The sequence below is a fragment of the Manacus candei genome, unplaced genomic scaffold (genome assembly GCF_025592945.1).
Source record: "Manacus candei isolate 608988 ecotype Guabito, Panama unplaced genomic scaffold, ASM2559294v1 h1tg000018l, whole genome shotgun sequence".
In the NCBI taxonomy this organism is placed as follows: domain Eukaryota; kingdom Metazoa; phylum Chordata; class Aves; order Passeriformes; family Pipridae; genus Manacus; species Manacus candei.
The window spans coordinates 1,397,695-1,422,687 of record NW_026138066.1 but is presented as its reverse complement, the minus strand read 5'-3'; the positions used below and the strand labels follow the sequence as shown (position 1 = coordinate 1,422,687).

Here is a 24,993-nt window from a genome sequence, read left to right as displayed (position 1 = left end):
CCTCTCCAGTGGATCAAATCACAGCAAGATCCAGGAGACTACAGAAGAGTACTGTGGTCTTGCTGTTATAAATGTCTAAAAAAGTTGTTTATGTTTGCAAAGATAGAGACAGTTTAAAAGGAAAAAGGGTGGAGTTTAAACAGTTTGAGAGATATTGATTCAAAGATCATTAAAACAATGATGTAACTAGTCATAAAGGGTATTCTATTCTGTAAAATTAGCAGTAGATTAATATATATGCTTAAATTGTTGAGGTTTTAAGTAGTAAACTAGTTTTATTGGTGATGAAAAAAGGTGAAAGAATAAAGATAAGAAGCTGAAAGTCTAGCATTAACTCTAGGAAGTGAGCAAATATCTATATGTAGATCAATGACAGATAAATCTGTCATTGCCCAAGAATTTAAGTAGAGGTAAATTCCCCTCAAGGTGCTGAAGCTCCACTTGCTGTCAAGCTCTGTTCTGTACCTGACAGGATCAGTGACTAACAACACAAGTTACACCAAGTCCTATAACAGAAGAAGCTCAACTGCATTCACTGAAGGAACCACTTGCTCTAATATCCATTCCTGTCACCACCAACAGAAGGTGGACAGGAGTGTATGAATGTTCAATTCATTACCCTTACAAGGCTTTGCTTTGACAGTTTGACACAATGAACTATTTAACATACCTGTATGAAACCAGCTTTGACACACAATGATTTAGGGCAAGAAGCATGTAGTACTTGCTGAAGGAGACTCATCTCTTTATACAGATGCTCAACTGTTTGAGCTAGTTAGCTGAACCAAACATCTATTGCAGTAAAAGTGCTGGGCATCCACTCAGACACAATGTTCTACTCCCATGGGATTGTTGCAATAGCTCTTGTCATAAGATTAATTTGGTTTTGGATAATAATGCACAAACGTAAAAGTTGTTTTAGCTTCTATATTATTTCAATGGGAAAGTATCTTCTTCCAAAGAGCTTTCAGAAAGCATTGGGAAAAAATGAGATAATTTAATTAAATAATTTACATAATCATGACTGACAGACCAGCCGTTAAGATTTGTAGAAAGACAGCAGAAGAACTAGATTTCATTTCATGCACAGCTTGAAAAGGTCAACTCACAGAAGCTGGACTGCTTAAGAAATGTATCAGGAAAGCCAAACATAGTCAGATGAAAATGGTTTTCAATGACCAACATAATTTAAAGTAGCTCCTGTGGAGTGGTTTAGTAAACTTGTTGCAAAATAAGAGATTCAACCCCAACGCATTTGCAGGAAAGCCAGTGGGCAAAAGTGAAGATTTATTTTATTTTTTTATTTTCCACGCAATCCCTTCCTTCTAGATCACACACTAGATTATTTTTGTACTGAACTTCAAAAGGAAGCAAGTTATAATAAAAATGCCTACTGTTTTTACATAAAGTAAAAATAAAACTAAAATAACTAAAAATACTATGGTGTGCAGTCTAGAAAGAACTTTTAAGGAAAGGGAAAAAAGCAATCAGTGGAACTGCAGGTTGTGGAGGGCATCAACAAAACAAAACAGGCTAGCGCACGCAAATGTATCAGGCTACATCTAATATCCTCATAGGCTGTTTTAGGCAACACTGAGGGGAAAGCTGTAAGACTAGACTGTCAGGTAAAGTACACATGAATTTGGTTATACCATGTCTGGACCTGCACAGAGCCTGCATGAGGCCTCCCAGTGCTCTCAGTTCTGGTGTAAGAATGAACAAGGTCAGCTTGCATGACTCTAGGCCCACAGATCTCAGGGATGATTCATCCAAGTCCTACCCCTTCACAGGTGATTCACCAATCAAAGGCAAAAAGCCACAATTGGTCTACACCTGAAAATGTAACCATCTGAATCCAAAGGTCTAACAGAATTAACAGGTTCGCATTTTTTACTGAAACAAAAGCTTCAAGGCCATCACAGTGAAAAAGTCTGACATAAATACAGTCTTTCTAAGTGTAAGACCTTCTTCAGCTAAAATTCTGACACACAGGCTGAACACTGTCTTCGATCCATTTTTACCATTCCATCTCTGAAGAGTATCCCATTAGTTGCTAAATTAATCTCTCACATTTACCTTTTTTACTTGTGTTTCTTCCACTCATTTTTTCCACCTGAGAAATGGCTTCTTCCCAGCAGCTGTTGCTTGCCTGGATATGAGGCTGAATAAACTTTAGTTTTTGTTCAAGAACCTGATGGGCTTCTGTTGTCAACTCAGGTGTCTCCTTAGTGCTAACAAGTTTTTCAAGTTCATCCTCAAGAATTATTACCCTAAGTAATAAGGAGATGAACAGCAATAAGTAATAATAAATATTTGACTTCACCATTCCTCTAAGTATTTAATTTAATATACTGTTATTCTCCTCACATTTTAAGTTTCTAACTCAGTCAATTCCTCAAAGATGCCCCACAATTTTAAAAATAAAATAATTTTCTCTACATCAAGATACATTGCTCACCTGCATTCATTACAGTAATTCTTATATGTAAGATTAAAGGAGTAGGACAGTCTCAACTGTTTCACCAAGGCAGTGACAAATCTTTAAAAATATTTATTAGGTAGTTATTATAACATTCTTATAAAGCATTTAGTATGTTGCAAAATCAATAGGAGATAAGTTTTCAGATTTTTTTCAAGGGAGTGACAGAAGTAAGGCAAGATCTTGGTGTACTACTTATCCTCAAATTTTCACCAGATACTTAAAGAATCACCAGGAAAAAATATCAGATAGCCCATACTGTGTACAGATATACCTATAATTGCAGACTTGCATGTATCTGCCTTTTTTTTCTTTTAATCTGGGATACAAACTTACAACCCAAAGAACTTCAAAACATTCTGCCTACCTGCATATTCTCTTAATTCATGTGTAAACTTACTCATTGAGCAGCGCCTTGAGGTGAAGCTGCAAGCTGCGTACTGCTGTCTGAAGGCTGTTCAGCTCCCTTGACTTCTGCTTTGTTCTGGGTGGCCATTCCAAACCCGACTGGTGCTGAGTTTCAAAGTACCGATAAAACTCGTAGCTTCTCCTAAGCTCCTCCAAGCAGGCAGCATGTGTGTGAGGTAGGCCTTGAGTCACATCGGACAGGATATGATGAGGCAGCCGTTCAGGGGAGACCAAGGGCTTGGGGGACGCATTGGCTGGGGAGAGGAGCAGCACCAGCCTCCTGAAGAATTCTGAACTCTGCCCTACCCAGAGCTGAAAGAGGACCTGCAAAAGAGGGTAGGGTTAGCTCTGTGCACCTGGGAAGATAGTCGGCCTCCAAAGTAAATGTACAGATACACCATGGGAAAATATTCCCTGGCCACCAACAGGAACTTCGAAAAACTGCAAAAATCTGCTGACTGTTTTTGATGGGTATCCCAGACCACGTGAGGTTCAGATCTTGCAAACCTTAGGTGACTGTTAATTCTTTGATGAAGGATATTAAATGCAATTATGTTCAGAAGATTGTCAGAGTCCTAAAACCTCATATTCTCATCAGGCAGTTTCATTATTTGCTATAATCTCCACATACCCTACAGCTCAGGAAGGGCTGCCAAAATTCCAGTGGCAGCAAAAACATTTTTCCCTTTATAATGCCAATCATTTCTAAGATCTGGTAACTACCGCGTTGCCCCACACCCAACCTTGAAACAGGAGCCTAATTGCACTGTACTTCAACAAAAAAACATTTTACATCTGAAGAAAGCTGAGCTGCTAACTTATTTCTTTTTTTCAGCCACAGTGAGAAATTTCACCAATACCACTAAGGAGGAAAAGGCTTGTAAGAAATGAATCGATTCGCAATGTTATATATGGTCCTAAAGAGGCCAGTCCATCTGGGAGCAAGGCAACCCACAATTTCAATTTCTTGAGAACTTCCACTTCCAATGAAATGTAAAGAACTGTTTCCTTAGTTTAGAGAAGGCTGTTTGCTCAGTAGACCGTGACAGAACAGCAACACCTTATGTCTCTAAAATAAAAAGGAAAAGTTATGACACTTTTCTCTGCAATACTGGCCCTTATTAAAAGGGATCAACTGCAAGTGACCATGACGTGCAGTCTGAAATCTATTCTCAAGCATTCCAGACTGAGGAAGACAAAATATTTACTCATCATGCTTTTGATATATCCAAGGGTATATCAAAAATACTTGGATGCAAACTGACAAAATATGCCAAAAGAAAAAAAAAAACTTTCTCAAATCACAAAAAATGCTCATGAGAAAAAAGAACAAATGAATTACATGAAATTAATTTGGGGCACACATGCAAGACTGATTTGACTGGGTGCAAAAATAAAAAGCAGACAAATGGGCAGCAATCACTCAAGTGTCCCTGAATGTGTGGTGCCCTGGACAAAAAGTCAAAAGCTCATGCTATAATATGCACAAAAGAAGACCAATCCCTTCCACCAGACATATGGCACAAGCAGTGAAAAAGTAGCACACAGAAATAGTGGATTTCAGGAATTGATAATCATAATCCAAAACGTACCTGAAAAAAGGCACAATGATGAGAGAAAAGGAAATTCCAGATGTATTTATGGTTGTAAGTAGCTTGCTCTGCCAATGACTCCTGATGATTTCTGCTGATTTTTGCTTAAACTCACAAAATATCCAACTGGCTCTCCTCAGTTTAAATTGGTATTTTTTTCTTTAGCCAAAAATTTTCACTCTTTAAATTGGTTTATTTCAAGGACAAGGTAGGCAAAAGACACATGCTACATTTGTCATATGGCCTAGACAGGGGCTTGAATGAAAATTAAAATATTAACTAAAGTTGGATACATCTTGTATTCTACCTGCATTTTAACAGAAAAACAAGTTCTCTCAAAAAACCCAAACAACCTGAGGAGGACCGCACATAAATCCAGGGCTCACAACACAAGTGTGTCCCCAGGTTATCGGAGTATATCTATTTTATTGCCTACACAGGAATCTGCCTAAGACTGATTTATGTTAATTTAGCTTGGTTCAACTACACCACACCCAGCCTACACCACCGTCTGTTATGAGTTAACATAAACTGAGATTTACTATTTGTGAGCTTAACTGTATCCAGAAAGCACCCCAACTAGTTTAACTAAAACAGATTTCAGTTAAACTACCGCAAATTGCAGGTAAACAAAGACTTAGCCTACAAGCTTAGGCACCTCTGGATGGCTTCTGCTTAAAAAGAAGTGGGTAAATCAGCAGGCTTGTATGACTGCAAGCTGTATGACTTCAGCTAATGAAAAGGCAAGGAAAAAAATCCCAAGGCTTCTATCTGTTGTAGCGCTTACAACTAATTAGACAAAGCCTCAAAGTTTAGTAATCACTATCACTGGTAACATTTACTGTCAGAACAAAAGAAGTCAAGGTCTACAAATTAAGTGAAAAACATACAACAAAAGCCAACCCCTTAGAAAGACATAAGTCACATAATATTGGATTTTTCCATTAAAAAAACAATGTTAAAAGAGAACTATCTTTGCAGAAGACCAATAGACTGTAGAAGGCTTGCATTCAAATTAGATCTTCCTTCCAATTGACTCATGGAAATAAAAAATATCTAACATCTCAAAACAAAATAGATAAAAAGGTCATTATATGGTTGTCATTCTGTTCAGTTAAAAGTTTTTCAAAGATCAAAGAACCACACTGGCTCACAGCAGTGGGGGTCCAAGCTTATGATTTCTACTCCTCAGTGTAACTGAACACTGCTATTCCCTTTGGCAAGTACAGCTAATTTGTATCTTCTGATGTCTCTCTTTTTATTCATGTCAAGAGATTAGATTAAAAAGGAGTAAGTACAAATCTGGAAATTATTTTATACGACTGGGATCAAGCAAAATCAGAGAGCAAAAAATAATGTTTAAGGAGATTGATCAGGCTGATTATAGAAAACTGACTTGAATTTCCATGATCTGCAGAAAAAAATCCTAATGTTGTATTGTGCAACTTCTCTTCCATTACACGCAAAACAAAACCACCTGAATGCCAATAAATGTAGAAACACATGGTAAGAGACTGATTACATCTCCCTCTCAACTCACCGTGTTACTACAGGCTAGTACCTACAAGCCACAGGACTTCATGACAACAGAAAGAGATTTTCCCCAGGAGCCTGCATGGATGCACATGTCCTTCTAGGAGAGGTTACCTTGAGCGCAGGCAAGCTGAAGCCATCGGTTAGGTTGTGTGCCTCCTCTTCTGAGACCTGCTCTTCACTCAGTCCCAGACCCAGTTCCTTAAAGGGGACTACACAGATGTAGCTGGTCACGTTGTCACTCTCTGAGTTCAGAGGGTAGGTTTAGCTGGGGTTAAGGTGCTTAACAAAGCCACTTTTTCATTAAACAGAAAAGTAAAGAAACACCTAATAAGGTTTCTTAGTCCTGGTAATTTGTATGAAAGCACATACATTCCACCCGAATCCTGTTTAATTGAACAGTTTGCAATCCTTATTTGGAGATCAAGTTTTAAAGGCTCTTAGAAGGATGAGAGCTGAGACACTGAAAAACTCCTATGTTTAAATATAAACAGATAAAAAGAAACAAAACTGATGAAAAGCCCCTGCATCTCTTTTAAGCGAGAGAAACAGCTTACTCGTAAATATTAAGTTTCCAAAAGATAGCACATGTCAATCTTAAACCAGAAATCATATATTTTAAAGAGGAAAGAGGAGAACAATTGTGCAATTTGAAGTTTCGAAGGTAGCCTGTGTTACAGACCAAACCCAGGATGATGCAAACTCCCTGAGAGTTCTGTCTGTGGAAGAACTACTCAGAGATCTTTACAGTAAAAGGTCTTTGACATTTCAGACAGCATTGCGAAGAACGGGAGCTCCCTGACTGTCATACCATCAACTTCATTGATTACATCGCTGTAAAGCCACTATGATCTTGGCAGGAAGAGTGGTGAATGGGTATCTATTAACATTATTTGGCACATGTAAATTCTCAGGAGGAAAGTGTACATTTCTAGCCCTCAAAAACACTTAAAAAGCAGGAAGCAAGCACAATATAACAGATACCAGAAGACAGATAAAATAACTCATAGACCAGGAAGCATTTATTTTAAAATAGCACTAATTTTAGGCTAACCTCAGGCTGGGGAGGAGGAACAGTTCAATATTTTTGCACATTTTTCAACAGTCAACCAGTCACAAAATAGTAAAATTTGTTTTAAAACAGCAACTTACAACTTACAGTCAGTCATAAGCACAAAACCACATTTGTTCCACAGAAATATATATATTGGTAAAGCATGCATGAAAATAAGGTCTTAATTTGAAATATGGGGGTTTTCATTTATAATTTGATCCACAAACTGAATGCTCTCATCTCTAGCACATAAGGCTGATTAGAAGAACTTGTTTCCTGTCCAACTAATATGTTTTCTTGGGAAGCTACACGTTCCATCCACTTTCACTCCCAAATTTTCCACGTGCTAAATTCTCATAGGATTGAACATACAAAGGTGATTTGCTCAAGAAAATGTTTACCACTTGAGTAGGAGAACATTGCATAAAAAAATAATATTCTGTGTCCCAGGAAATAGTAAAGTGAAGTGTCCAGGATCTAAACAAACACATTTCTCCCTACTTTTTCCACAAAGTCTAGAAACAAGGAAGCCTATTAAGTGTTCAGACAAAAACCTGCAATGCAAATTAATTAGGAATAGAATATTACTGTTGCCACCAGCAGCTGCCTCACACAAATGGTGCCTACGCTAAATTAACCTGACAGCATGCCCAGCAGATGGAGCACATAGGATGAGGATGGTAACTCCAACAGAAATTGAAAAGTCAAGTCAAAACCCTTCAGGACCACTTATCTCAGAGACTAATTGTATTCCTTGTTAATATTTTCCTGCAACAAGACATTTCCAACAGCAGGAACACCACAAGAAGTAGTTTGGACACAAGTGAATTTCTAAGTCACGCTAAAGCAATTCCAGGCAACATCTAAATGAGAGGTTTGACCAAAGGAGCCACTTACCAAAGGAGCCACTTTCCAATGTCTCAGCCAGGGATTCCATTCCCAGTGGCCTCCTGCATCTCCCGCCTTGCCCTCCTCTATTGCAGCCCTCCCACTCCCATTTCTATCTGACAGATGAAAGCAGAGAACTGATCCCATGCCCTCATTAGCTTCCTAAACCAAACTTTTAGAAAGTTTAAACACATACCTGTCTGTTTTTATAACACTATTTATGCCTTGCCAGCAGGGAACAACATCTTACATCTATGGCAAAATTAAAGCTTTTTCAGTTTACATGGTCCAACACCCAGGTCCTACCTACCAAAATAGTTCAATGGAAATGGAGTATCACACCATCCTGTATCGGCTGAAGAGGAGACTATTAACATCTTCCAGTAACATAAACTACAAAATTTCCTCCATCTGTCTTGTATATAATTAAATCAGATTCCCATGACGTAGAATCCACAAGACTATTAAGTATAAAACCACTAAGCAGCAGTATGCCGAGCGAAGCATCACCTGAGTTATTACACAATTCAATGGAGCACAGTGCAGAGAGCTGCTGAACTATTCTGTGCAACATCCTGTAAATACTTTACCCAAAACGCCTTATTTCTAGTTTAAGCTTTCAGCCATTGCATCCTACTATACCCTTATCTTCTGGATTACTAGAGAAATACTCTTCTATTTTCTCTGACATTTTGTTCTATGATTTTGAGCAATGTACTCTTGCCAGTATGAACAAATTAGAGTAAGAATGACATGAGAAAATGCTGAATTGTTTCTGCTAGTACCCAACTGTCCCTTCACACAAAATGTAAGTAATATGACTTTCCATCTCATTAAATTACTGGTCCACCAAGTTTGACACGAATGCCTGGTATAAGGCTAAAGTATAACTGTATATTTTTTCTACTTTACATGGGAAAAAATTTTTAATTAGGGCAAAATTAATTAATTCTACTCACTGAAGGCAGCTATCTAGCTAAAAGGGGGCACACTAACCACAAGCAAATATTTTCAAACTTCTAGTTTTATTGAAGTGAGTAATGATAATACATCAAGTTTATGCAATTTGTATCACCACGAATAAACCTGTGAACTAAAACTTTTAATTCTCTGTAGCAGGTTCATCAGACAGATCTCCTTCTAACATATTTGAGACATACATTAACACAAAAGCCAAATCTTCTGCAGATAATTTTCGTAGGAGAAGTAATACTGATGGCTATAAAAGCTACCATTAATGGATTAGCACAGATCAATATATCCCTTAATATTTAATTTATTTACTAATTAATTTATAATAAATTACTAATTTATTGTATAATAAGTCACTCATTTCTTTCTACAGCTCAGATTAATACCTAGATTTGCCAGTTTTTAAGACTAAACCCAACAGGTACCAGCTTAGCCCCTCAAGAATATTTTCTTCCTTGCATCTCTTGAAGTTATAACATAAGAAAAATGGCTTAAGTTCAAAGCAGTTTCCCTTTGGCTTCCAGTAGGGTTAGTCTTACTGAGTCAAAGTATGCATTTGATAGTTATCTCAGAAATAATCAAATACAATGAAGCATATGTTTAGCAACCTACTTAAGACTACTAACAAAAAAATCTCTCAAGGTAGTGTAAAGTAAAGCTACAAGCTGTGCAGTTTCCATTTGTTGACAAAATGAGATACAAATTTATAAATGTTTTTAAGATTGAACTTTCCTCTATTTTACTGTATAGTTTCAGGCTAGATTTAAAACAATGTAAGTATGAAAATTTACAGTAGCATTTAGCTCAATGTCTGTACATTGTCTATACAACATTATTCACTGAAATTACTTTTTCAGGGAAAAAACAACCCATTGAAATAGATTTTGCTTATTACTGAAAACCTTTTTGACTTCACATTATATACATGCAACCTGTCTGAGAAAACAGTTCCTCTAAGAGGCTGTTTGGCTGATTTTATTAAGCACATATAAATGCATATTTTCAAAGTGGAGGAGTAAATTGATCTTTTTGCAGATTGCTGATGAAAGGAACCTTGGAAAAATAATTAATCCACAGATATTTCTAGTAAGTTCCAAGTAAATAAGAATGTTTTAAATGAAGGCTTAAATCAAAGTATATCTTTTACTACATTAGTGACTTTAACACTATTTTCTACAATACTTTAACCATTAGATCTAATAGTAAACGTCTCTGTTTGAGATGTTTACCATAGTCTTAAGGCAACAATTATCTTTGCTGCATTATAAAGTTCAATTTCAGATTTACAGGTTTATTATAAGAAACACCAGGATAAAAGAAAATAGAACATACTTGGCATTATCATTCTTTTGTAGGCCTGTATATCACTCAGAAGGCCCAGTCACAGGCCAGGACCTTATTTTAATAACTGGACATTACACAATAAGGGTATCTGGAGTTAAAGGCTCACCACTGTTGTTGAATGACAAGCATTATACCCACATTGCAGTATCAACTGAATACCATCAACCAAGGAAAGCAAACTCTAGTATGGAAGTTTCCTGTGTATACATGCACAGAAATGTTTCCATGAAATGCACACTCCATGGTTAAAAGCTGTGGTTGTCCTATGCAGTTGCTCACACTCTTATGAAATTATCACTTCTTATTCTTTAAAGTGAAAAATCGCCCTAAGGAATGATCAACTCTCAATTAAAATGAAACTAAGATTTGATCATTAGTGTATTAGCTGGGCAGATTCAAATTCTTGAGAGTAGGAGTTGTTTTGCATATTATATTTCTACTGAAAATTTTTCCAAGCAAAAATAATGCATTTTTTCGCTTGCCTAAATACAAAGATACATCTGCTCTGCAACAAAAAAATACAAAGCAATATCCAGTAAAACACAAAAAAAATTTAAACAGAATTAACACTAACTAGGGAAAATAGGTTTGGGGGTTTTTTTAAATGCAATATTGTAATATTAATCCAAATTTTATACATTTGGAATGTTTTTCAAATACCTGTTTCTCTATTATAAGCATTTTGTTTTGCCGTTGCCAGTGTAAATCACTAATAGTCCTGCTGGATTCATATATCTCACAATGCTCAGAAAAAGCAAATTTCAAATAGAAATTCATTAATTCATGACCAAACAACTGAGAGGAATGAAAGTTGAGAATATCTTCTCATTTGGTGGAAAGCCAAACTTACTAAAAAGACCTGTAAAAGTCAGAATAGGGATCTCATTTCCAGATTTTGGATGGAAATTCCTTTCCTTTAATTTATCAGCATTCCTTTCCTTCAATTTATTGCCTCACTTCTTTATTTAATCTCTCCAGTTTCTCTTCTTGCTGTAGACCAGATCTGTGCTAACAATCTGATGATGGAAAAGAGCATTAAAGTTGTCTCAAGTCGCAGCTGTAAATGCTTTCAACATGAAGGAATCTTTGGCCCCTCCATCATAAGAGTAGCATTTACTTGCACAAGGCACTGGAATCCATTTGAAAGATCCTCCTTGCCATCAATACTCCTGTAATACATGTAATGTTTTCAGGCATTCATGATAGTGGGGGGGGGAATCAAACAAAGGTAACTTGGAACTACCTTAAAGTTGTCCTTAGTTATCTTGGTGGAAAGAATCCTTCAAATGCTACCACTGGTTTTGTCACTATATTCTGCGCAAATATAATGCTTCTCTTTTCATTTGTCAAGAACCTATCTATATAAACTAAACCTCAGTAAATTTTTGGCCATTTATTTCTGCTGGCCCTTACTACTGTGTATCTACATGGTAAATTGCTATAAATTTTCAAAGACAGATATAAATGTCAAATTATCCAAACTAAACAAAACTTTCTTCTCTCCCATTCCTTAATTTAAAAGCCATTCCTTAAATTTAGTTGTTTTAAAACTCGTGGACAGTCTAATACACACCAATAATTCTTGAACCTGTAACTTTTCCAGCCACAACAACAATTACACACTTGTGATAACCACTGCTGGACTGACTTTCTCCATGTTGGAGGATGTTTGGGAAGGACATGTTAGCTGCCTATTTTCAGATCTCTCTTCCTATGTTCTTAGAAGTGATTCTTGACTATTTCCAAGCTAAGTATCAGTTGCTCTCACCAACATGTCTGAACCGGAGTAATTTTTTTTTCCTTTACACAGCAAATACACCCTATTCCTCAGAGCTAAGTCTTGAGGCCAGAATAAGGATGCCCATTCCTACAGAAATTAATATTTTGCAAAGAAGTGCTAATTTGCTTCAAAGTGAATGCACACACGTGCAGCTTTGTGTGTGCCACTGTGTGTGTACACATTAACACTCAATATATTCATCTATTTGCCAGACAACATTTATTAATCAATATTAAGTTCCAGGAAGACAAAAGAAGTACTTTGTTGTGTCAGATTTTCAACACTCACATTACCATCGGCTTTTGTTTCCTTGTATTTTTTTTTTTCAGATTAGGAACATATCTGTTTTAAATTTTGCTGTAATTTAGGGTGAATACATTGTTATTTCCTATATAGTACAATAAACATAGGAAAAAACCTTGAAATGCTAAAGCCATTTAAGAAAGTATCAATTCATTGAAAAAATACAGATGACACTTTACAAAATGTAATCTGAACAAAGAGTTCTGGTCTGATTCAGAGTAAAAACTCCTTGCTTTTAAATGTGCCTTTTGGCTAAATTAATGTAATCAGTTCCACTCAGCTTGTCTGAAATAGAAAATCAACTTACCTTTGAACACAGGGATGTTGAGAGAAAGGCCATTTGTTCAGAGAAGAGGATATTTTGGTGCAAGGGGAAAAGATGGCTAAGAGGAATTATAAAACAAAACCCGAAGGACTCTGAAATACATCATTGGCACTTACACCAAAGGCATGGTTGTCTGTAACTGGGACAACGTTTTCAGTGCAATCAACACATCTGCACAGTACACAGAGGCAAAAATTTTAAACATTCCAAAACAAGCATAAGCCCAAATTTACTATGCTACCTTTTCTTTACTTTGTGTAGATACATAATTAGAAACTGTATGTTTCTAGAAATACGGACTCTAAACATTGACACAACCACAGGTACTTAATATGGAGTATCTCCACTCATGGGTTTGTACAGAAAGGATATTTTTTCAGCATGTACAGAGTGGCCAGTCTTGAAGCCCGAAAGTTGGCTCTGACGGATCGATACACGGCCTTCCGGAGACCAATCAGGTGCTGACTAGGATGCTGTCCAGCTTTATTAAATGGGCAAGCAGCACTGACCCTGTCAAGCAAACTTGAAAAGTAAAATGTGATACAACTGTACAGATGTCCTAAAGTATTTTTAAAAGACAGTACATAAGCTTTCTTATTCCATTATTTAGAAAAATTTTTCAAACCACTCAGAAACTATGACATTTAAAAAAAAAAAATCCATCCTATCAATGATATATTTAATCAACATTTCAGATAGCAGCCAGGATTCCTCAGTAGATAGCCTGATTCTATTCTCATCTGAGCCATGGTAAAACTCCTACGCAAATTTATTTTCTCTAAAATTTTCTAAGATAATACACTAAGGGTAGACAAGTTGTAACATTATCTCTGATACAAAACTATTACACTGTCAGCTTTGGAAGTTTTAATAAACAGGTATTTAACACATCTCTTTACATCTAGCTTATTCTTTCAATAATTTTTGCAGAAAAAATGTGCCACTACATAGTTACTCATGCAAAATACTGTATTCATTAAACTTCCTCCATGCAGAAACTTTTCTAGGTCAAGAGAAATATTATTTGAGTGGTGACACAGATTTTATCATCATGTAATGAATGACAGCTGTGTTTGTGGGAGTTTTGACAGGTAAACACATGAAATATATGCAACCACACAATCACATTTGAAACTACATTTGGCATCCACCTGTTCAGGTGAATACACCATTTAAAAGAAACTATGCCATTTGCCTATCAGAATATACTTCAGAATGGCTTTAGCACTGTAAGAAATTGCCTCATTTGGAAACAAAATGAATTGTGAACTGGGTGAACATTACACGTGTCTGAGTAACATTAAGCTCCAGCTATACCTATTCATATACAATCTGATGCCAAACCTATGACTGAGACACTGTAAACGGCCCAGGTGTACTCTGCTTGCTGGGGCTGTGTTTAGTAGAATCAGCTTGGGAATGAACATAGTGCAGATGGACAATAGGATGATCAATTGGGATTAATTGTTTGGGGACTGGAAGCCTGCTTCTGCTCTCACCTTTCCAAGGGCAGGTGAGGAGGTGAATTCATGTCCACGATCACTTAAAAGGGAAAAGCTTACAGGGTACCTGGCAAGACTGAGGTGTGTTGCTGCCTTGGTAACTGTTTCTGTAGCCTGTCTGATCAAAAAAGCTAAGTCAGCAGGCCTGACCCTGCTGGAAAAATGTCAGTCCTACTCCATGTGCTTAGCTGGGCCATGCTGAACATTGCCAGGAGGGGAAATAGCTTATGGCCTTCACTGTCAACTATGAAAAGCAATGCAGACCACCCAGTGAGCAAGGCTGGACCCATATCAGTATGTTAAGCATAATTAACACAAGCAGATTCATGCCAAATATTGCCATATACTGAATATGCTAGCTGAAATACAATATAAAATATCTGCATACCACATTAAATTATGTGATATTCAAATGGTTTATATAACATCTCATAACTTTAAAATCTGATTAAAATAAAAAGATTGTATTCATTTCCATTTCCAAATGTAAATTTCAAATGCCTAGCCTAGATGTACATTTCTCTAGGGACCACAGCATGTAATGCAGTACATGCCAAGCTCTAATGTTTCTCTGGCTTTCCAAGGTAACAAGTGGAAGTATTTATATATAAACTCTCACATCAGTTTGTAGACTCAAGCCCAGGGGGAATTGTCAGAAACAGGCTCAAAGAAAAGGAGGAAAATTCTTCTACTGTAAAAAAGAGACAAAGGTCCATGTTCTTCTGTAGCGATGCAAGCATTTCCAACTTCTACACAGAATAAATATAGCACAACTCATGCACAGCACGTAGTGCCAGTACTGAGCAAAACAATCTGCTTTCCTTCTGGAAAGGCTTGATTCAGCCTTTTCAGAAAATAATTCTTCTTTATTCCACTAATCTTAGATTAGTATAATTTGTTATAAATGTCTACATGTCAGACATGTCATATCCCTAACTTCCTAATGTTTCATTTATCTTCACAGAATCACAGAATTGTTTGATCTTCAAGGAAGGGACCTTAAAGATCCTCTAGTTCCAACCACCCTGCCATGAGCAGGGACACCTTCCACTAGACCAAGCTGCTCGAAGCCCCATCCAGCCTAGCCTTGAACATGTCCAGGATGGGGCATCTGCAGCTTCCTGTGTCCCACCACCCTCATAGTAAGAATTTCTTCCTAATATCTAATCTAAACCTGCCCTATTTCAATTAAGCCATTCTCCCTTGTCATATCACTACATACACTTGTAAAAATTCTCTCTTATCTTCTATATATTTTAATTTGACTTACAAAATGTTATCAGCTTTGCATATCAGCCACAAGTAGCAAGAAGAAAAAAAGGTTAAGGATGAATTTTCTTTCCTACTGCTCCAGACCCATGTTACTTGTAAAGAACAGTGACATATTTCTCCATTATTGTCACAAGCTAAATCTTAAATTGGCTTTCAACTTCCAACAAACTTATATAGACACACTGAAACCCATTCCTGCACTCCAACATGAAAGCTGTTCTATAAAGATGCTAATATGCACCAAGATGTGCTCATAGGGTTTAATTTCAGTTTAAAATATAGTAGAAAGGGAGCATTTTGGAAAAGAAAATTATTTCAGTGACAGGCAAGGGAATAAATACTTGCTGCTTATTGCTGCAGCCTTTCATTATGTATTCCTTCAGTTCTCATTTTATAATGTGCAAGACAGTGGACATACTTTCATTACGCTGCAGAAATTCCAGGCTGCAATCCATGATCAGGCTTCATTTGTCTAATTACAAGTGAAGCAATTAGACAGAAATACTGCCTTTCTGCCTGAATAGAGCATTGCCTAACCTTCGCTACACAATTTCTGTAATCCAAATTACCCAGGTGAGATCTTGGCCATCTCTGCATCGCAGAGCTTGTTCGAGTAGGCACACCTGAAACACTAACAGCAGCGCTAAACACTTCTGAAGGCCATTCTGGAATCAGAATATCAGAATATCTTTGAGGGTAGCTAATATAAGAAAAGCCCAACAGGATTATAGAATCACAGAACAGTTAAGGTTGGAAGGGACCAATGGAAATTATCTATTCCAAGCTCCCTGCTCAAGTTCTCAGTTCCTATTCTATATGGCTGCTGTGAGTTTTATTGGGTGGGAGGGGAATGAAGGCAAAATTACATTTGAATAATATTTGAGTATAGCAGTCACTACCACACAGTAGTAAATACTGAACTAGTGATGACCAACCAAAACCTCATCAGAAATAATCTAACATTTACAGAGACAGTCCAATATCAATTAATAAGGGGCAAATAGGGTATAATAAAGCAAAAACCATAGATATTTCAAAGCATATATAATTTAGCCTACAAAAATAGCAATGGATGGTGCCATGGGGAAGAAAACCACGAGTGGAGCACAAGGAACTTCAGCTGCAGACCTGGGCTTGCCCGATCACAGTTTAGCTAAGAACAGCTAGTCAAAATCTGAACTTGGTACTATTTGTCAGCTTCAGTATCTTTCCCTTCACAATATGATTAATGCACAGCCCAAAGTATGCTGAGCTAGCAGTACCTTAAAACACTTGCCTATGTGTCACTGACCAGGATGCTGCACTACCTGATTGAACTCTCATTCTTTAAGGATGTAAAATAACACAAGACAACACTCATTAACGTTTCAGGTGCAACCATTTCTATTGCCACGTGACTCTCTGAACAAGCACTAAGATTCTGACAAGATTACTACAGGAGATCATACTAAACTTTGTTCTGCTGAGGTTTATTGTTGCAAAATTCTAGAAGAAAAAAGAGATAACTAGTTTTTTGGATCATATACAAAGTGCTACCTCAAGCAAAGAATTTCTCATCGATCTGTGCAGCAGCATCTCTTGCATATGTGGATGTAGGAAAGGACATTCTGGAGTTAGAACTTCCTCCAGGCTAAACCAAACCAAAACTTGTACAGCACTGACTTCTTTATACTGTACAATTGTTCCAATGAGGATGTCAGTCAGACTTCTCCCACTCCATCCATACTCCAAAGTCTTTTGAAAAGTTTGCCAAAGTTTTAAGTAAAGAGGCTATTAGATCAAGCATCAGCTTAAAGACCAGTCTGTTTTTTGTTAATCTGTTATCTAAGAAATGTAGTAAAAGAACAAGGCAGCAGCAATTGAGACACTGACCAGAAGTTCGTTTGCTTAAACTTAGGCAAAAATCCAAATGTTTTTCTCATCTGTAATTTGGACAAGCCCTAACAATAATTTCTTTTAAGAACCCGTTTGCAAAGATAAGACTGCCTATTGCTTAACTATATGCTTCTTCAGCAAAAAACCCAGATCAAAACAAAACACATAGCTAGGCAGACTGAATACATGCTTATGCATTCCGAAGGGAGAACGAAACGTTTCTTCAATGAAGCACACTGAAGGTATCTCAAGCTAGAAAATTAATTCAAAATTTCAAGTCTACAGTTTCAAGCTTGCATGTAAGAACATGTGCCTGAATGCAGAATAGTTGGTCTGGCACGAACAAACAACTTCTTGGTGCATGCAAGGGAATGTTTTATTGTTTTTAGAAAGAAGTCAACTGTATTTTAGGTGTTGGCGTTTCCCACCTCCTTTAGCCTTAAGTGTAACTGGTACAGGTATGTATCTCACCACAGGTTGTTACAAGGGAAAAGCATCCATGCCAATGAGAGTGCACAGAAGCAGGCCTCTTGGCTTTGGAATCATTGCATACGCTGAACACGTTCTGATGTTCTTTCACATAGCAAACAAGCAAAACTTACCAAATCACTACAAGAGTTAAGTAATCAGAAACACTTTCACACCCCTTAAGTGAGAGAGGCAAATTCAACAGTAACTAATTTAAGAAGCTAAACATTTCAACAATTGTATGCAAGAAAAAAGAGTAATATTAACTTTATTTGAGGTGGGAAATGACCTTTGATGGTCTTGCTGATTACTTTGTTCTCACTACTTCAGACTGTTATTTGTTAAATAAAAATAGAATGTTTTTCATGTTATCTTGTTTTCTAAACTATGAATGATTACTTGCAGATCAGTTTATTTACATATATTTGGTAACATAAGATAAAAAAAAACCTCAAACAACCAACTCTCTAAATGACTTTCCAAAATCATTAACTGAATTAGTTCAAAATCCATTTCTTTGTGTATTTCATTGCTAGTAGAGCAGGAGATTTCAAAGACATATGAGTTTTGTGAGACTTAATCCACCTTCAGGATGCAGGGTTTTAACACTGAGTTGTTAGAATTCATTCTTTTAGTATGAATTGCAATTATACTATTTTATGTAAACAAAAACCTTTAAGTACTGTTTTTCAGTAATTCCACTTGTTACAGGAGACAGTGTAACAAGACAATCTTAGAAGACAGCGGGTTTGAATGGATCTGTGTATTAAATAAATTGAAATACAGACTCACAGGGTAAATCCTCTGGAAATTACTTCAGTCTCTTGAATGAGTCGTAGAGCTTTCCTCACGAGATTAGTAAAAGCTCGGCTATTTGCCACTGTTTCTTCCAGCTGGATACAGTATTTTCGCAGGGACATTTGCAGTTTGGCTGTCCTCCATGTGCCCCATACTCTAAAGACTGCATAGACAAGCAGAACTAGTCCCCACAGCAGCCACGATGATTCCTTCCACCACGAAGGAAGCATAAGCAGTGCACTTACAAAGGCAAGAAACAGCGAAACATCCCTGCAAACGGAGAAAGTATCATCAACCACAGATTCCTGAGGTCAAACAAGGGGTAAAAAAATCTCAAAATTTTCAGTTACGTTTAGGATTACAACACCTTATTATGGGGCTTTTATGTAGGTCCTGAAGGGAGTTGTGAACACCAAAAACTACGCTAGTAGCAGACTTAGATGAATATGTACATGATATTACGTGCTTGGTATACTCTAAGGAAACATTTCTCCAGCTTTTTATAGCATGAGTAAAAGAATAATATACCACTTTGAAAGGTCAGTTTCTCTTACATGTGACTTAAAAAAAAAAAAAAAGGAAAAAGAAAATAGAAAAAGAAAAAACCTGACTACTCAGAATTATAAGCCAGGGCATGTAGGAACCGTAATATCTGTACTTCCAGGTTCAAGAGTACAGCAGGGAAGGGCATGTTTCTTTTGGTAGCAAATCCCTCAAGTAATGCCAGATGTATTTTTTCTAGAGTCTGACTCATTTAACTTGGACACCAACGCACTATTAGTTTTTAACACATTTTATAAATATGGCTTGAATAGTCATTTTAAATAATTTGGCAGTTTTTGAAAATCGTTGAAGAACAGAGTTCCTAGTATCTCAGTTCAGTTATTTCTAAAGGACATTTCAAAAACTTCACAGTTATTTTTTTTCTAGAAAAATTCAACACAAATAACTGCTAAAAATACACTGTGTTTCATATATATTACAGTTTTGTAAAATAATTACAATCTTCACAGAGATGGATGGGATATTGGCTTCAAGGTGCATTTCAACTACAGTTTTTCAGAATTTTTTCAATGAAAAATATTCGCTTTCTTTACGTCATAAAGCTCTATGTAAACTAAATGTATCCTGCATTTAGATTTGGAAGTATTCACAAGGAATATTTTTCCATTTCTAAAATAAGACACAGTCTCTGGGTTTCTATTTTCTGGATGGCTTTGTGGGCAAATTTCAACAAGCTTTACAAGTGTTAACTCTTCAGGGCTACTGGCTCCTGATAGGTCCAGGGTTAAAATAGTCCAGGGTTAAAACAGTCCAAAATAGTCCCTTTAAAAGGGACAGACACACAGTCTCTAACTTCCTTGGTAAATGAAAAAAATAAATCACAACAATTAAAAGACTAAAAGGGATATAAGAGCTCACTTTGTCCATTTTCAGTTTCTGGTTAGCCCAGATCATCATGGACAGACCAAAGATGAGACTTCACAACCCATGCAGAGAGCCATTCCAACTCATGAGTATCCGTAGAGTTCAAATGATTTCCCCCAAGTTCAGTCTGAATCACTGGCAGATTAATTGCATTATTTTTCCTCACATCTTTCCCTTTTATGAACAGAACAAATGACACTGATCCCCACGTTCCTAACCACCTTCTACACATCCTAACACTATCAATCCAAGTTTCTTTTCTGGAATAGTACTGCATATCCAATTATTCATCACTTTGTGTTTATTAATTTAACTTTTCCTTCCCAAGTGCAGCATTAGACTTTTGTCTTTATTGACTTTTCTATCGATTTCAAGGTATTTCTCCAATCTAATTTTGACCCTCTATTCTATGAAAACACAAACTTACTTGTCATCTGTAAGTTGAGCAATATTCACTTATTTTGTAAGTGTACTTTATCATCTGAACAGTTAGAGAAACCAAATAATGCTAGGACCAGAAAAATCTAGTTCAAACGTTCTCTTTTGTCAGAGAACATCAATAATGACATAACTTAAACAGTTGGGGTTGACTATAATAATTTTATCTATTTTTCTAACATACATATGACAAAATAGCACTGGGCTGTGTTATAAGATTTCTGTCTACTGATTCCTGTCCATTTCTGAGCAAGACACTCTGTGAAAACAACTGGTCTTGTTATTTTTCAAATACAGGTGCTAGTTGTTCAGATAATGCTGCAGTCAGCCCCCTCAGTATTCTTGAGTCAATTCCACACATTTCTTGACTTCAATGCATCCTATTTAAATAGTTTTTAGTTTATTCTTCTGGTATTCTACATCTGAAAATTAATTGCACATCCCACCTCACCTCTTCCCCTTGCAGTATATTTTATGAAGACCGCAGCAAAAAACCCACTTTTCAATTCAGTCCTCACAATCATGTCTCATTTCTCAAAATCACCTTTGTATAGCTTTAGAAATTAATGAATTAATCAACCATGTTAGTTCTTCCTAATAGAATATATTAGTTTGGAAGTATCCATTCACGTTCAAGTAGCTATCTCAGATTAAAATTCACTCTTTGAATAAAATGCCTGAAGAAACAAAACACTCTTATAAAAAGTCTGGGGACTAGTGGACCAAAGGACCTGCGAAAAAAAGTTACTTTAATGCTGCATTTTATTTCAAGAACATACAATATATTTTTTGCTTGTTTCTCAGTGAATATAGTGGTAGATATTCTCTATACAATACCAAATATTAGGAGTTGCTAGGGAGCGCAGTGTTGGAAGCTGTCTGTTTTCCTGTTGCTTACACTGCCCCGCAGACAGGATACTGGGGTCAAGGAACTCAATCAGTTCCACATCCTCCTGCAGCAGAACTTCCTGTTGCAGGATGGTACGGAGCGTGTCAACTCGAAATCCAACATCCTTACCACAAACGGGCAGGAGAAAAAACAGGTATTAGAAAAGAATATGCAAATTCTTACAATTAAGTTAGCAGAACAAGGAAAACACCCAGACACTACACTTTACTGACAACAGTCTATTCTCAAAGAGTACAGGAATGTTTCAGATATATCACAAGTAGCTACTTCATTTTTATTAAACTTGTTTAACTTTAAAAACTCACATACAACCTAACAGTTCAGACTTGCAGGATGCATGACACTGACTTTGTGATCTGACCTAGATAGTAACAATAACTGGAAACAGGCCACAGAGTATGCCAATATAGTTGCATAAGAATCAGAGAGGTCCTGCATCTATTAGAACATCATTACTGAAACAGTAAACACTTTTTTTTTTTAAATGTCATGACATTATTTATGTCATTAACAAACAAAAAATAGAGAAAAAAAGAGAGAGATTGCAAATTAGTCAACAAAAAGTCACTTGTGGACACTTAGTAACAGTAGGGTTAAAGCACCAGACTCAAGCCCCAGGCCAAGGCAATGAAGTCCTCTCCTGCAGGATTTTGTACCTTTCCCAAGGAAACTCAATCCAAACAAAAAACAGCATGGGGCTCTGAAGTTCCCCCCACTTGATAAAACTCCAGGTAAACTTTAGGGAGCTACTTACTTGTGACTTTAATGCCATGATAATAATTTGTTACTTTTTCCCCTACTATAGGTCTTCAAGTCAAATATGCAGTTCTTGAAGACAAATATGTCCATCAGAAAAGCCCATATCATAGTGCACCAAACCATAATACAAAACATTTTAATTTAAGAATGTCATAACAAAACCCAAGAAACACTGAACACGTACATCTTTGCACCTAGCTAATTACAGGAGAGAAAGGAGAATATTTCTGAAAATCCTCTAACAGAAGCTTTTAACACAAGTGTTACATTTCACAGTACAAAATCTGTTTACTTCTGTCATTGACAGAATGAGATTCTTTATGAAACCACAGGATAGCTGGTTTAAAAGTTTAATTTCATACACTGATGTCACCTCAGATAATCTGCATTCTACTTTTAGCGGAAAACATTTTTTTCAGGACTGTGTGCAAGAGAAAACTCTGCCCTCCTCCAACGCATCCTGTGTCATTTCAGTACCCTACTTTGTAGTATGCAGCAGGACAAACAGGTTCTCCATGTTTTTCAGTTATGCCTCCATCTCAAGAAAGTAAGGTTGAAAATTGCTGTTAAGATAATACCTTTTGATTCATAGGGGAAGAGGGAGGACGAAAAAAGTCAATCAAAGATCACTAATGAGAGATTTTAGAGGAAATTTTGTTCTCCTGAGATAAAGGAGAAGAGATAGCAATTGGGTTCAGCAGAACTCTCTGAGAAATGGAAAAGCCTAACTTCTCATGTTGCTCAGAATTTTCTTTTGAAGCTATATTTTAAGATGTCAACCCTACATCATAGTAGAAAAAAAAAAAATCAAAATTCTAGATTCTGGAACAGTCTGACTAAGGTGACACTTGCAAGCCTGAAGCAGCTGGGTACAAGTTAAAGCAGATCTGAGACAAGCCCAGACTGGAGACTGAACTGGCTAGAAAGTGGTGCTGCAGAGAACAGGTATAAAGGCAGCATAAAATTACTTTTAACGAACTGGGGTAGAACTATCCCCCTTCAGGTCTCTAACCCACACAGGCTGACTTAAACCCTAAATGATCCTGCAGGCTCCAGGAGGAAGAGAACACAACCTCTGTTGGGGCACGCAACCTGCTTCTGAACTGCTGAAATGAGAGCACATGGGTAGCACAGAGAACAGATCTGGCCACTCCCTGCAGCCAGAGCGCTGCACGGATGTCTGTGCTCACTGGCAGCACTGTTCTGAAGCATTAGAATGGAGGTGCCCTAGTTTCCTTTGCTTCCCCCAAATGCAGAAGCCCTGTGGACAGCAATGCAGAAACAAAGAGGCCAGGATGGGTCCAGGGCTAGTACAGCTGCACTGCAGTGGTGCTATGCCTGAGCCAACAAGCTGAAACAGAGGGTGAAGCAATACTCAGGTGAAGCCCTAGAGCCTTCTGTCTTAGGCAGTCTCTGCAAGGCACTAGGCTGCAACATAAGGACTTTCTCAGTTAGTATCTCCCCACTGCCTTCCACCAGTGGGGATACCTATACTGCAGGTTAACTCCTTTCAGCTTACGAGAACTGCTTTAATTTCTAACATATTTTATCTTCTCTTCCACATTTTGAACATCTTTACCCTGGCTCCTGATACTGTTCCTGTCCTTTTGTGCCCAATTTGGCACAGTAATTCTGAAAACCAGAATCAGCACTATCTGAAGAACAAGTAAAACTCTTAAGAGCCAAAACCAACAATACAGACCAAAGATGTTGCTTAGAGGAGCAGGAAGACCTGTAGATTAGGAAAGGAAATGGAAAAATAAAAAAAGTGAAGTGATCACTTACCAGTCGGTGAAGTATGTCATCGTTTTTCTTATACTGTGGAAAAGGAAACCAGCTTCTAAAGAATTCAGCTAGTTTTGACAGGATGCCTTGCTGAAGGGAACAGAAATTATTCCAATTAAAAAAAACAAAAAACCAAAAAAACCTCCAAAGCCAAAAATAAATAAATAACAACATACAATGCTTTTACTTCTGCATTTGATTTTCTTGTTAGCTCAAACACAAGTACCTGTAAGGAAGTTTCACTTACTGTGTCTGGCCTAACTTCACAGTACACTAAGAGAACATCTGCTTCCTGTCAGTTTGCTTGTACACAAGAGAATAAAATAAAGCTTTCAGTAACCCCACCTATTTGGAGCATAATAGACTGTTATGTTATTCTGTTAAAAATAACTACAGCTAGAATTAGTTTGATCTCGAGTTGGCAGCTACTGCATTGATATGAAAGACTTTCTCTCTCCTGGAGGATAAAAAGCCAACACATTAAATGGCTGACAGGGGCTGAAAAAAAAGTAAAAGACTGGGAGAGGACAGTCCACTGCAGCTTGAGAACAAGGCTCCAGAGGAGTTGTGAACAGAGACAGGGAATGGTGAGGGTAAGAAGAGGAACTGTCCAAACCAGTGTGTGCTATCAGGTCCTTTGTCTCTATACTGCTTCCCCTGCAACCTAAATCCATACTTTTGTCTGAGCTGTAAACATAACTTCAAAAGCCTTTAATTAGAGGGACTCCCTCTCAGTCATCACACATTTTACTCATGTGTCTTCCTAAAACATGATGCATGACAGATTATAATTGAATAGATGCACAATTTTGCTTCAGTCTGCAGCCATCCAATGAAAAAAAGAAGCAGCTTTTGACACACTGTATATCTACTTTCCTCAGATTGAGCTGACAGGAAGTATTTTTCAAAATATTTACTTACATATATTTCATGAATTCTTAGGCCCTGCCTCTTAATCTTCAGACTGCTGACATGTAATACAACCAAACAAAATACATGCCAAAAGAAATTGATTGTGAAGTGCTTACATTTTGTGGCATACTTCTTCAAAATAAAAAAAACAAAACTCCAAACAGATTC

The 24,993-nt window shown here is 37.0% G+C and overlaps 1 protein-coding gene across 6 annotated transcripts in view; it reads right to left on the bottom strand.

Moving 5' to 3' along the window:
- VEZT (vezatin, adherens junctions transmembrane protein) overlaps positions 1-24,993 on the bottom strand; it is a 65,557-nt gene that overhangs the window by 19,034 nt on the left and 21,530 nt on the right. For 4 of the 6 annotated variants that reach the window (XM_051784031.1, XM_051784036.1, XM_051784034.1 and 1 more), the window contains 7 exons: positions 23,914-24,003; positions 21,297-21,472; positions 18,588-18,863; positions 13,051-13,200; positions 6,127-6,274; positions 2,880-3,211; positions 2,077-2,270 (listed from right to left, as the gene is read on the bottom strand). In XM_051784031.1, the coding sequence (XP_051639991.1) occupies positions 2,077-2,270; positions 2,880-3,211; positions 6,127-6,274; positions 13,051-13,200; positions 18,588-18,863; positions 21,297-21,472; positions 23,914-24,003 (1,366 nt within the window). The remainder of the gene's footprint in view (positions 1-2,076; positions 2,271-2,879; positions 3,212-6,126; positions 6,275-13,050; positions 13,201-18,587; positions 18,864-21,296; positions 21,473-23,913; positions 24,004-24,993) is intronic. The other 2 variants (XM_051784032.1, XM_051784037.1) reach the window with 1 other exon arrangement.